Consider the following 13,359-nt stretch of genomic DNA (forward strand, 5'->3'; position numbering starts at 1 on the left):
CCGTGTGTGCACAACCCAGTTTTTTCCAGTATTTTCTTATAAGCCTGTTAGTGCACAAAAAGTTGCCATTTAGTGAGGACTTTCTTGCTTCTTGCGCATAATTCTGCTTTGGGAAATCTCTTACTGTGAGGATGGCACAAAGAGATTCAGATATCTTTGGGTTTCTGGCCACTAAGGATATGTTAGATGGGTCTAATTACTCTTTGTTATGTTGAAAAGTTTGTTAAATGCAGAGGCTTATGGGAGATTGTCATTGGGAGGAACGTCGTCCTCCATCTCGTCCTTCCTCAGGTGGTACCTGGAGTCTCAAAGGTTACTACTCCTACTAAAGAACAACGAAGGCGGGACTCCAAGAATGCCAAAGCCATGTCCATGATTGCTCTTTCTTTCTATCATACCTCATATCCGATCTTGCAGCTTTGCTAGGGCTGCATGGTAGGTCCCCTTGAAGCCATGTTCCAAACCCATAATGAAGTTAGCGTCATGTACCTAATGTGGGGGCTGGACAACCATGATATGCAAGAAGGAGATTCTATGGCAGGGCATCTAACCCAAAGTAAAGGACTTGAAAGAACAACTGCTGAACATCACTGAGATAGTAGGAGACAGAAAGCTGGTCACCAGTACTCTCAATTCCTTAGTACTTACCTCCTTCCTATCAAAGATTTCACACATCTTTAAATCTCTCCATGAGAGGTGGAGGGAAAATGATATTTTAACTCATAAGGCTAATGGCATTGGATTCTGATTGGCTTTGAGGCTACCTCATAAGCTACAAGGCCTGGAGATTTCAAAGCTTTCTTGTTCTTATAAAATAGTAGTCCTTGGGGTTTTCAAATAACCTACTGTAACTATCTGCGATGCTCTTGCACATAACGTTGTGCTTGCTGTTGAGCTTTTCATATTCTTGGTTGCATTGTAACATGTTTTTAGTAAGCCGTATTAATATTACAGATTTTGGTTTGAGGATTGCTGAGCAGCTTGATAGATCTTATGGTTATGTAAAAAATGATGTTGGTAGACTTCGTAAGTAGGCAAGGTTTGTTTGTGATCACTGTCTTTCCTGCAGCTCCCCTTTTTGAAGAGAATGGCAAATTTAGCCATCCAAATCTATTTTACTAAGGCGAACTTTGATTCACGTTATTATAACTGATTTTGATCCATAAATATGCTGGTACTTGGTGCTGTGAAATGTTATGTAGGTATTTTTAGACTTCAGATGCTCTGTTGTTGAAAGGAGAGCAAAGTTTCAGTTAAGACAAGCAGAAGAAAGGGATCATATTGTTAAGGTATGCTTTTCTTATTTCGTGTCTTTGATCTATGTAGGGATTTGAAACATATTGTGCTGGCCCTAGTTTTTTTGATGTTGTGTGGCTTTTCTTATGTGATTAGAGAGACTAGGCTCGTATGCGATAAATAGCTAAGACATAATAATCATAGGCCTACAATGTGGTATGTAAAGAACACAATTTAGCAGATTTTGGCAACTTCTGATAGATCAGGATCTCAATGCTCATTAGTGAAGGATGAAGCTTCCCTTTTGAAGTTGATAACGATGGGGTGGGGAGAGTTTGAGTATTATTTTTCATCAAGGAGGACGGAATGGATCTGACAAGGAATTTGCTGTCCTGCTGTAGGACATAAAGACAGTCCAAAGGTCTTGATGAAGTTCATGGGGACTTTTTACCCAATTGGGAACCTTGCCTCATACAGGGGTTTAGTGATCATATATGGGCTAATTCTCCAATCTTACAAGATCACAAAGGACATTTCAACCCTAAACTGAATGATCCTTGAAGAACCTTCAGGAGTCGGAACTTCCAGCTTTATTTAGATTATCTTAGTGGGGATGTCATAGTATCTAGTCCATACTATGCAAGATGGAGTTGATGGTTTATTGTCTTGTGGATGACTACCATGAGGCTATAAATTGCACTTTCTTATAAGGTGAATTTGAGAATGTTCCTGGATTCATTTAGGTATATATATATCTTTCCTTATTCCATTCATAGGTCACAAAGAAGTAGCATGTACTTGAGGATACAATTGTATCTTTATCCCTTGTCCAAGGTACTAGAGATGATGTTGAAGGTACTGTATCCTGAAGGGTAATGCCTTGATATCCCAAGGGTACCAGAGATGATGTTGAAGCTACTGTATCCTGAAGGGTAATTCCTTGCTACTTTTTACTTGCCCAAAATGTTATTGATAACCGTGTAAAGTACATTGTTTTTCAAATGATCTAGCTTTGTTGAAATGGAAAGTTCTTTTATAGTTTTGGAGCATAGAAGTTGTCAAAAAGGCCATCCAAAACAAAGATGTGATACTGTGTTTCTGTCACCTTTTTTTTATTGCTGCACAGGGTATCTTGACTGGTTTGAACAACCTTGATCGACTTGTAGATATTGTCAGAGGGGCAAAGGACACGCGTAGTGCTAATGAATCTCTTCAGCAGGGTATGGCTTTTCCTCTGATTCTGCTGTATATATACATTGATGTTAACCCTTCAAGGGTACATGGCCCATGCTTGCATCAAAACGGGCAGGAACAATCATGTTTTTAATCACACCATTGTATTTCGGCTACTGCTTTTTGTTTTTTGGCCCTTTGAGAAGCATTAAGCAACCAAGATGTAGACTGTGACTGCTTTTTGACTTAATGTAAAGTCGAATGAAACCAGTAGAGAAATTCTATTTGATCATGCACTGTTAACTTTAATCAAATCCAAATGCTAGTCAAATATGGGTGGAATATGGACAATGTTGTGGTCAACTCTGTGTCAAAATGTTGAAAAAGAAAAAAAGTTTAAGAGTGCCAAATTTGATCGAGACTTATCATAAGTTGCCCCTCTTCCACTGTCAATTCACTTCTAAGCTCCATCTGTCTCGTAAAGAAACTGACCATGGCATGCCTTTATATATTTTTACAACAAATAGGGGAAGAGGAGAGGATTCTAGTATGGTATATAGGAAATTTAGAGGGCAGAAGCTTTAGAGGGGATGAGAAGTTTTAAGGTGACCGAAAGGAGGTATTCTTCCTTTTTTGGGGGACGGTTTGTTTGTTTGTTTGTTTTTTTTTTTTTTGGGGGGGGGGTGGGTAACTTCAAGGATGTTTATAGTGCTGCCTTGTTTGTCATTCATTTCTTTCTTTTACAGAGCCTAAGAACATACTGAAGTTTTTTTTAAAAAGGAACCGATACGTTCAACTAACACATATGAGCATAAGCACCAAGATATCTCTTACTTGCAGAGTTTGGATTGTCAACCGTCCAAGTGGAAGCACTGTTAAGCATGACATTGCGAAAGCTGACTGGTTTAGAGGTAAAAACTATCGAGATGTAGCTTGGTTTCTTAGGCCCAATGCTTGCATTTCTTATCATTCTGATGCCAGGCCTTTCATGGTCTTTCTGTCGGTTTATGACCTTTCTGTTTATGGATTTTCTGGCCTTCTACAGCAGCTTTGTGGTTGGCTTTCAACAAAAGTTTTTGGTTGTCTAATTATTTCTGATTGGATTCAGAGAACCAAGTTTGTTGATGAGCATGATACATTGACCACAGAGATTTCTGATCTGAAGCAGTTGCTTGCGAGTCGGCAACGGATTCTGCAGGTATTTTTGTTATCTCAAAGTAGACCTTTGTTCAATAAATACAAACGTTTTAGGCTTACTATGTCTATCTTATGCATGCTGTTATGTCTCAGAATAGTGATCCTGCTTTAGAAAGCGAACATGTCTATCTTATGCATGCTTTTATGTCTCAAAATAGTGGGATCCAGTCATCGCATGGGGATGGGGAGAGGGCCTGCCCGTGGGGGTGTAAATCTCTCTCAAAAAAAGGAGCTAACAAAACTTCTTGGCAGATTATTGAAAAGGAATCGATGGCACTTAAAAAGGAGTTCTCAACACCACGGCGGACTGCCTTGTTGGACAACACAGGGATTTTAAATGATATAGATGTGATAGCGAATGAAGAAGCTCTGGTGGTAAGCCTCTTGTTCTTCTGAGTTGTCTGTATGCTCCATGAGCCTCTCTTTGATGGCCTATCTGTGTCTCATCTTGGTTGATAAGAAATCTGGTTTTGATGCAGATACTTAGTGAGAAGGGCTACATCAAGCGGCTGAGGCCTGACACATTTGCGGCACAAAATCGTGGTACTGCTGGAAAGGCTGCAGGGAAACTGAAGGCCGACGATGCACTGTCAAAGTTCTTTGTGTGCAGAAACCACGATTACCTTCTTTTTTTCAGGTATATGCCTTGTAGAAAGGTTTTTGGGACCCCTGCTCATTTGTATTCCCTCAGGCATCTAGTCCTTGAGGTCTGCTGCAATAATGAGGTATTCAACATCATCCCTTGGGCCTCTAGTCCTTGAGGTTTGCTGCATACCTTATTAGTGGATGTCTTTCTCATGCTTATGAATCTCTTGCAATCAAAGAGCTACACATCTTTGGTCCTCATACTGGATGACTGTGTGTAGACCTTGCTGCCTCGCAAATCTGTGGGGACAATTAATGATAGCATACCATTATACTGAGCAGTTTGTTACAATGTGGTCATTTGCCCCCCCCCCCCCCCCCCTTCTGTGTGTACAGCTAACAAACCATGCATACTTGAAGCTCCTTGCTCTTCCTTGTCAGCCCCATCTCTCGACCTGGTTCCACAAAACCTGTGTGATGAGACGTGAGTGAGCCCAAAGGTATCCTCATAAACCCCTCCTTGCTGAGTGTGAGAAAACTGGACTCTGTAAGGTTAGACCCATGCCCAGTGAATGTAGTGCTGCCAAAGGTGGTCTATCATGACTTCGGTTTGCTCCTCTTTAGGCGATCTTGCTGCCTGTAGTTCCATGTAGTGGAAAAGGTAATGAGATGAGAGTCCTTGCTGGGCAGGAAGGATGTAGAGAATTGATTCGATAACTGGTCTTGCTTGCAATTGTTTACCTTTTATCTTTGATAAGGAATCTAATTTATCTGCATGTGCATGAGCGTTTTGGAAAATTGCCTTGCATTTTCTCCATTATCGCTCTCCCTATGTTCTTAAGAGGCTTGCAGTGAGAAAGGCACTGTGTATTCTACCCGAGCGTTCCAGATTCCGGAATGTTCTCGAACTGCGATTGGAAGCCCACTTGTGCAGGTATGGTCTCTGCCTTTTAGGACATCTTGTGGCTGGGGTGGAAGTCTCCAGTTGGATCTATTCTATGAAGGAAAACATTGAAAGCATGCTTGCCTGCGAACCTGAACACATTTTTTTGGACTGCAGATCTTGCCGATTCCTCCGGGTGATAGAATAACATCTGTCAAATCAGTGTCTAGTTTTAAGGAGTCCGAATATCTGGTCATGCTGACTGCACGTGGCTTCATCAAGCGGACGCCCTTGGCTTCATTTTCAGCTATAAGATCTACAGGAATTGTGGCCATTCAGCTGGTTTGCTGTCTGACTTAACCTTTTAATTGATGGCAATGTGGAATTTATCTTTATCCAACCATGCATTGGTTTTAAGACACTGTTCGCTGATGCATCAGGTACCAGGAGATGAATTAAAATGGGTGAAGCTAGCTGCTGAGGGAGATAGTATTGTTATGGGATCTCGAAATGGCTCGGTCCTGAGAGTGATATGTGATGATACCGTGGTATGTGAGAAGAAACTCTTGTTTAGTTGAGATTGTGTAGATTTTCAATTGCTAAAGCATGAAAGGGACCTCATTGCCATTGTATATAAAGGTGAGTGTTCTTGTGCTTCACCCCTAAGGGTGAGGTTATTGACATAGCATGGTGACCATGTATATGCCCTGATCAGCATCCACAGGGCTTCTAGAGATACTGTTACGGACAAAGTAAAAATCAATCCATGGGCACCATGCTCATATGACCTGTTTCATCATGTAGAACGCTCTTTGCTTCTAGGACTGAATAGTGTCATCTTGAGCTGAAATGTAATGAATTGGAGTTAAATTTCAAGTCATTTACGGTACATGTTGTTTACTTAGAGCTTTGTTTTTTCAGTTTCGTGCAACAGGTAGGACATCTCGAGGGGTGAGATCAATGAGATTGAAGAATGGGGACAGTTTGGCTACCATGGATATTGTGCCTGCCTCAGTGCTTAGACAGCTGGAGTAAGTCAACAGTTTTCACTAATTGAGAGATGCTGCATGTTATGCCACCATCAAATAGCTAGTAATATGCAGGCACTTTTATGTACAGATAGTGTATTCACCTAATAGCCTTGCTGCCCATGTCGATGTCATGGATGACCATTTTTGTCATGTCACCATCAAATAGCTAGTAATATGCAGGCACTTTTATGTACAGCTAGTGTATTCACCTAATAGCCTTGCTGCACGTGTTAGTCCAAATGGTGTGGTGAAAGGTACGTGTTTGATCTCCTATCCTCAAAACATACTGGCTGACTCCTTGCATGAGTTTTCCATGTGTCCCCACCTCAACCATCGAAGGCTTGAAAAAATAAGATGCAATAAGATTAGCAGGGTCAACAAGGCATGTTTCAAGCTTCAATGCACTCGGTATTGCAACAGGTTCATGGTCAGGATGCTTTTCTTAGGTACTTGATCCACACATGCGGAGATTGAACCACCACAGTAAGCAAGTTTATTTAAGAGAGGGATTTGCCGCTATGGAACACTAATGCTACTTAGGGGATTGCCTTAACTCATCAAGAAGTCCACTAGAAGGCATGCAATTGGGTGTTCCTTTTTGGCTCTTATTGACTGAGCCCTGAGAAGTCCACTAAAAGGCATGCACTTGGGTGCTCCTTTTTGGCTCTTATTGCCTGAGCTCTAAGAAGTTTCATGGAGTGTACTTGGAGCTGCAGTGAGGATCAATTGACGAGCTAACGTTACAGATTGAGGCATGATCTGTGAAGCCACTTTCTTAATTCCAGGTTTAGTAGCTTCAAGGCCACAGATGCATGATGAGAGAAATCAACCAAGTACATAGGATATCAAGTTGTGACCTTGCTAGAGGTTAGTGGACCACTTGACGCTTCTCTTATGTTCTTGTGAGGACATGCATGTTGCGTCAAACAAACATGAACACACAATAAAAGAGCAGAAATTATCTGCATGACCTGCCATTGTCTACGTTTGGGAAAATTCTTGACCAACTTCTCTGTTTTGTGTTTTTTTTTTGTCACTGTAAATACTCTTAACTAAGACATTCTTCTGAATACAGGAAACTCGATACAAGTGCACCTTGGCTTCTATTTGTGACACAAAATGGATTTGGAATGCGGGTGCCGCTGAAAGAGTTTCCTGCAAGTCGTTTAAGTAGAACTGGCCTTGTTGGCTGCAAAGTATGATGCTTTGATCGTCTTTCTCTTATGAATGATAATTTGAAAAGCATGTATCACTTACTAAGTAGGTTATATTGCATTGGTGGAGTGTAACAGTTCATCCGGGAGGATGATAAACTGGCATCAGTCTTCATTGTTGGCAACGCAGTCTCAGGTATCAGGGTTTGTCGGTTAGGTGTATGGGAACAAAAGCATTGTCTGCAGTTGCTGACGTAGTTGTTTATGTTTCTCACATATGTCCACCTCTGTGGTGTTTTTGAGTCTTAATGGGCTGGCTTTGCATGTACTTGCAGACAATGGTGAAATTGAGAAGGAAGTTGTGCTGGGCAGTCATGGTGGCATACTGAATAGAATGAAACTAAGTCAAATCCCTGTACGCATTCGAAGAATGGGGAAGTGAGTGTTTCTTTAACCTTTTGGGTGATGTACATTTTCCTTTGTAATGTCTGGGAGCTGCATTATGTCTAGAATCTGACTCAGATCTCTATGATCCAAGCTATGAATGCTATCAACAAAAGTAGTTTCTCATTGCAGCTAGTTGTGATGCCGCTAGGCTCTTTTACATTTACTTCCTTTTTGGAAGAGAGGGCCGGGATGGCGAGGGGGGGAGGGGGGGGGCTGTGGTCTGACACCTAATGTGTCACCTCCCCCACCTGGCAATCTTCCCCATAAGCATTTTCTTAGTGTATCAGGTCGCAGTAGCCCCAAATCTAAGGCAATCGTCTTTGAAGACAAAGATTCTTCAATCCATGCAATCGGTAGCTGTGAGGGCTCTCCCTTAGATACCTGGCTGGAAACTTCGTCCTTTCGTGCTTATGTCCGGCGCCCATGTCTTGATGCAATTCTACATCCTTCGTGTGCAACTTATTTGAGAATTGAAAAGAGCCGAGACACTTGCATACGTGCCTTCTCCATAATCATCTCCTAGGTCTAAAGAAGCCGCCTCCTTGGACTCCTTTGTTGGGAATTGGAGCTAGTGTGTAGGCATGTGTGAACACCCTCTTTAGAGGTGAACATTGTTTTGTGTTTGTGTGTGTGTGAACCCACTCTTAGAGGGGTTAAATACTTATCTAGATATTATAGCTGTTTGACATAAGCAATGACGTCATACAGATGATGTAACATGCAACTGGTTTGATCATATAACGCACGGCAAGTCCTTCTTTATACCTTTAAGTTAGTGAGCATGAAGCAATCTGATAGCAGATTGGGTCCCAATATATCCACTGAAGGGCCCCTCCCGCAAGCAAAAGTATTTGCTTTATTACTTTGGAGAAATGTTACAATGCAGAGAACTTAGTGAGTATGACTGACGGCGGATAGTGCGAAACGCAAGGACGTTGTAGACCAGACATCTGCCTAACCATCAAGCTGGTTGAAAGCAACTTTGAAGCCATTGCGGATAGCCTTATGCACAACCAGATATGCTGAGGGAGATGCACTACTGAAGGCTGAATGCTGATGCAAACTTTGGGGCTGCCTATGGACTGAAGTACGAAGTGCTTGGCTGAGATTTATGCATGCAAAAGGCCAAGGTTTTTAGGCATACATATTTTGCACTGTTTATACTTTTTTTAAAATGATTTATGAGATGAATTATGGAATGTGGGGCTGCTTTTAGTGTCTACAGGTTGCTGGTTGGTGAATGCAACTAGTATTAAATGGCCACAACTGCTGTAAAGTTAGCATTGAATGCTGCAGAATTCACATGGGTGGCGATTGGGTGACGTGGCACCTCCTGATGATGGCCAACTGGTCTAACATGCTATAAATGTGTGTTTACAGTCCCTAAAGCTGCTGACAAGAGCTAGGAGGTGCCCCATGGGTTGGCGAATGGGCTGAGCCATATACCCAAGCATTGTCTACCCCATGGGCTGGCCAATGGGGTAGTCCATGTACCTATGCTTTTACATGCTCTTATATGCTTTATGTATGCACTTAAAGGACTGACTTCATCTGCCCTAACCTCAGATGACCTAAATGCTTGTTCTCCAAGTGGGTTAAGGGACTAACCCTGACATCTGAGGCTGGGAGACTGACCTACGTAGCTTGTGCCTGATATGTCTGGGATTGGGGCTCACAATGGGGTTACGGGCTTTGTTCGGTAACAAGATCAGTATATCTCTCAAGTGAAAAAAAAAACATGAAAATGAAAGAAGCTCAAACTCTGCAAGAACATCTGAGCAATCTAGGCACAGTTCTTCAGCATCTCCTAGCCCTCAAGAGAGACATCCATGACACCAGATATGGCCCTCACAGTGATAAATAATCTTTCTCTTGCTAAGGAAGATAATGACTAGGCCCTCACAGTGATATATTGTATTCAGCATGATCTTGGCATTTAGGGTGTATGAGTCATGGGCTACTCGGGATATCCCCCGAAATTTGATAAATAATCTTGTGCGTTGTTTCTTGTAAGCCTTCTCCTTGTTTACAACGTATCCCTACTTAGGTGCAGGGGGGATTGCTTTGAGGAACTCATGTAGGCAAAGTTGTGTTTTGTGGTCAAGCTCTTATATCAAGCCTGATAGGAGGGTTTGAGGTGTTGGCACACTGTGATCTTTTGTATCACGTGTTGGTGTTTAGAGCCCAAATCGCCATGGCTAATGAATGTTATCTCAAGCATCTCCACCTTCACTCTGAAGGGGGGTTTGTTGGGAATTAGAGCTAGTGCGCAAGCATGTGTGAACAAACTCTTAAGGTGTGAACATTGTTTTGTGTTTGTGTGTGTGCGTGTGTGTGAATCCACTCTTAAAGAGGTTAATATACCTGTTTCTTTAAAGCAATAATGTCATACAGATGAGCCTCTAATGCTATAAAAGCACTGTATTTGCCATGGCTTTCACAGTTCCATCTCCTTGCTTGTGCTATTGGACTTTCTATTGGGTTCTAGACTTGGAACTCTCGCGCGTCTCAATGGTCGTAGCAAGACGAACCACGCCCGAGAGATGATGGGGTTTGTGTGCATGAACATTTACTTGAAAAGAGGGTTTCAAACTATCCACAAAATGCTCAACATGCTCCAACCATTGGATGATGTGTGGGAGCATGCTTGGTAGTCAGTTACTCGCTCATCTTGCTTCTGGCAAAGCGCCTCCATCGCTGCATCAACTCACGATGATAGTCCATGGGAACAACCTTCTTTAGAAGCACCACCTTTCCAACAAATCACAACATGTTTCTCAAGTAGTCCTTCCACCACAAGAGAACCCCAAGAGAACAACACCGGTCAATGTCGTATGTACCAAATGAACTCCGAACAACCTGTTGCAGTAAGTGTAGTAAGTTGTAACCATCTCATGGGTCGAATTGGTGACAACTTCACCGTCCATCTTCCTGTTGAACCTGGGAGGCTTCGGAAGCTTTAAGAGTTGAGTTCGTTCTTCCCCATGCATGGGGAAAGAACTCGATAATCTAGTAGTCCTCTTCGTCTTTCTCCTCCTGCTTATTTTGCATCTCCCTTGCTGATGTGGTATTTCCCCCATTACAACCCCCTCAAAGTTGCCCCAGTGTAGACTCCAAATGAGGAGCAGTTGTCTCAGTACATACGGTCTAGTGCTTAGTGCTTAGAAATGTGCATCCAACTCCTCGTGTAGGGAAGCTCTTTGTTGTCATGTGGGAGGTGAAGTTGGTCATCGTGTTGGAGAATATAGCTGTTATCTCCCCTGCATCCAAGTGACGAATAACTAGGAAGGAGTGATCAATGAGAGAACCCAATTGAAAACTTTTCCCAAACCTGAATTTGTATGGAAGTGGAATCTAGGGGCTCTACCCTATCCAAGCAATCAATGCACATGGGTGCCATAAAAAAAAAGTTTGTAGGTTCCTTAGGCTTTGATACCAATTGTAGAGTCCTTGTCCCTACGTGCAAGTGTTGAGAGAGAGAAATGAAATGAAATGAAATGATATATTAACGTCTTCAAAAGGCCAAAATGACCTATGAGACCAAAAAGGTTACAACAATTGGTGGATCTGATACAATGTCTGTGTAAGGAAAGCTAAAAACAACTAAACAACTAACTGAAACTGAAACAACTATGAGGAAAAGTACGGTACCAGGAACTCCTAATGGATAACATCTAGGAGGAAAACTCCAGCAACAAAGGTAAGCATCATACACATCACTATCCAAAGATGTCTCTCATCGGTCGATGGCGGATATCCTCAATGTCCTCCATGGTGAGTACTCTGACTGGACGTCTCCCATGCCGTGCTAGTATGGTCCTGATCCTCTGTTGTAGTCTCCGCCGGTGTCGAGATGGGCCTCTCACCTTGGGGTGCCTGGACCGCCCCAGCTCTATAGCCCGATCAATCAGTGTACTACCTCTGGTGCGGCTGTACTCTGGGGCTAGCTGCAATGCTTGCTGACCCGACTGCTCAATCTCTGGTCGAAAGAAGTCTGTAATCTGCCTCTGTAGGTGTCTCTCTCTCTCTGATCCCCTCCCTCTCAGGAGACCCTCTCTATGTCTACGCAGCTCCAGCAAGTACAATCCGAGGCATCTCTGATCCTGGTATCTCATGACTCTAGAAAGTGGTCCAAAGCCCTCTCTGAACAGGCAGTGAAAACGGCCTCGTATCTCATAATATACTGGACAGTGACATATGTAATGTAACTCTGTCTCTGGCTCCATCTGGCACAGCTGACAAATCCTGGCCTCAGCTGGTACTCCTCTGAATCTGCCAGTCTCAATCTCTAGCTGGTGTGAGGATGTGCGCATCTGACCAATAGCACACCGTACCCCATGAGAAAGATGAGTATCCATGTAGCTGGGTCTAATCACAAACCCATCCTCCGTGAGCTAGAGAAGATGATCTCTATAGAAAGCCATCTTCGTACCAAGCTCGTGTGTCGGCTGTATCCATGTCCTCCTAGTGTCCAGCTGAGTCAAGTCTTGCCTGATAAGTCTGGTAATCTCTGCCCGTGTGAGAGAGAGGGAGGGTGCATCCAGGGAGTACTGAAATGGAGGTAGCCTGTCCATACTAAAGCCATGCAGTTGGAACCAAGCTGTCATCTGTGCATACCAACATGATCCGTCTCCCTGTGATGCCAACTGTCGTGAAGACTCTAGGGCTAAGCGAGCATATCTGTCTCTAGGGAGAGCCCAAGTGCTATGTATAAAGGAGACTGATCGAGTGAGTGCCTCTACTACCAATGGGGGGGCAGCCATCTCTGCACGGATAATATCATGTGGTACGGAGGCCTTGGCCCTAATCATCCGGGAAATCATAGAAACCAAGGACCTCTCCATACGTCTCCATCCATCAGTGCTACCAGCTCGGCTGTGGTGATCCACTGAGGGTCCCCATATCTCCACTCCATACAGCATGGCTGAAGTGACCAAAGTGTCAAAGAGCCACAGCTTTGTTCGAGGTTCTTGAAACTGAACCTGCGAACACATCCTCTCTAGTCTCCCTAATGCTGCATAAGCTCTGGTCAATCTGGTCTCCGCTGCTCTCCTCAAGGAAAATAGTGGGCCACTAAAAACCACACCAAGGTAAGTATATGCATCTGTATACTCCATTGTCTCCTGACCATATGTAAAGGTGGGCATTGACCTCCTAACCCACTGTGCTGTGGTGTTAAACACCATCACCTTGGTTTTACCAAGGTTAACAAACAATCCACTGTCCTCTGCAAACATGTGCAATGCATCCAAATGACGCTGCATCCCCTCTGGAGAATCTGAGATTAGCACAATATCATCAGCATACAATAACAGCGGAATCCATGTCCCTGCTAGCTGTGCTCCTCTGTCACCCTCCCGCTCTACATAGTCCGAAACCTCATCCACATACATCCCAAATAAGGTGGGGGAAAGGGGGCGGCCCTGTTTCACCCCAATAGTGGAGTGAACCATCTCAGATATACCTTGGGTAGTACGTACCTGCCCCACAACTGTCCTGTATAAAGCCATGATTCCCCAAATCAGCTCTGTGGGCACTCCCATCTCCTGTAGTCCGCACATCAGTCTGGCTCTCGGTACTGTGTCAAAAGCTTTGCGGAAATCCACAAAGCAACAATAAATCCTCCTACCATATAATCTGCCCTCCTCAATAA

General features: G+C 43.3%; 1 protein-coding gene across 1 annotated transcript in view; it reads left to right on the plus strand.

Moving 5' to 3' along the window:
• LOC147630108 (DNA gyrase subunit A, chloroplastic/mitochondrial-like) overlaps positions 1-13,359 on the plus strand; it is a 128,237-nt gene that overhangs the window by 93,403 nt on the left and 21,475 nt on the right. The window contains exons 12-24 of the mRNA XM_086811027.1: positions 1,203-1,289; positions 2,363-2,456; positions 3,250-3,320; positions 3,518-3,607; positions 3,859-3,981; positions 4,086-4,243; positions 5,044-5,125; positions 5,252-5,416; positions 5,515-5,622; positions 5,996-6,105; positions 7,181-7,301; positions 7,398-7,455; positions 7,595-7,697. Of these exons, the coding sequence (XP_086667153.1) occupies positions 1,203-1,289; positions 2,363-2,456; positions 3,250-3,320; positions 3,518-3,607; positions 3,859-3,981; positions 4,086-4,243; positions 5,044-5,125; positions 5,252-5,416; positions 5,515-5,622; positions 5,996-6,105; positions 7,181-7,301; positions 7,398-7,455; positions 7,595-7,697 (1,370 nt within the window). The remainder of the gene's footprint in view (positions 1-1,202; positions 1,290-2,362; positions 2,457-3,249; positions 3,321-3,517; positions 3,608-3,858; positions 3,982-4,085; positions 4,244-5,043; positions 5,126-5,251; positions 5,417-5,514; positions 5,623-5,995; positions 6,106-7,180; positions 7,302-7,397; positions 7,456-7,594; positions 7,698-13,359) is intronic.

This window comes from Cibotium barometz, chromosome 17, assembly GCF_041138505.1.
Source record: "Cibotium barometz isolate CiBa-2024 chromosome 17, ASM4113850v1, whole genome shotgun sequence".
Lineage (NCBI taxonomy): Eukaryota > Viridiplantae > Streptophyta > Polypodiopsida > Cyatheales > Cibotiaceae > Cibotium > Cibotium barometz.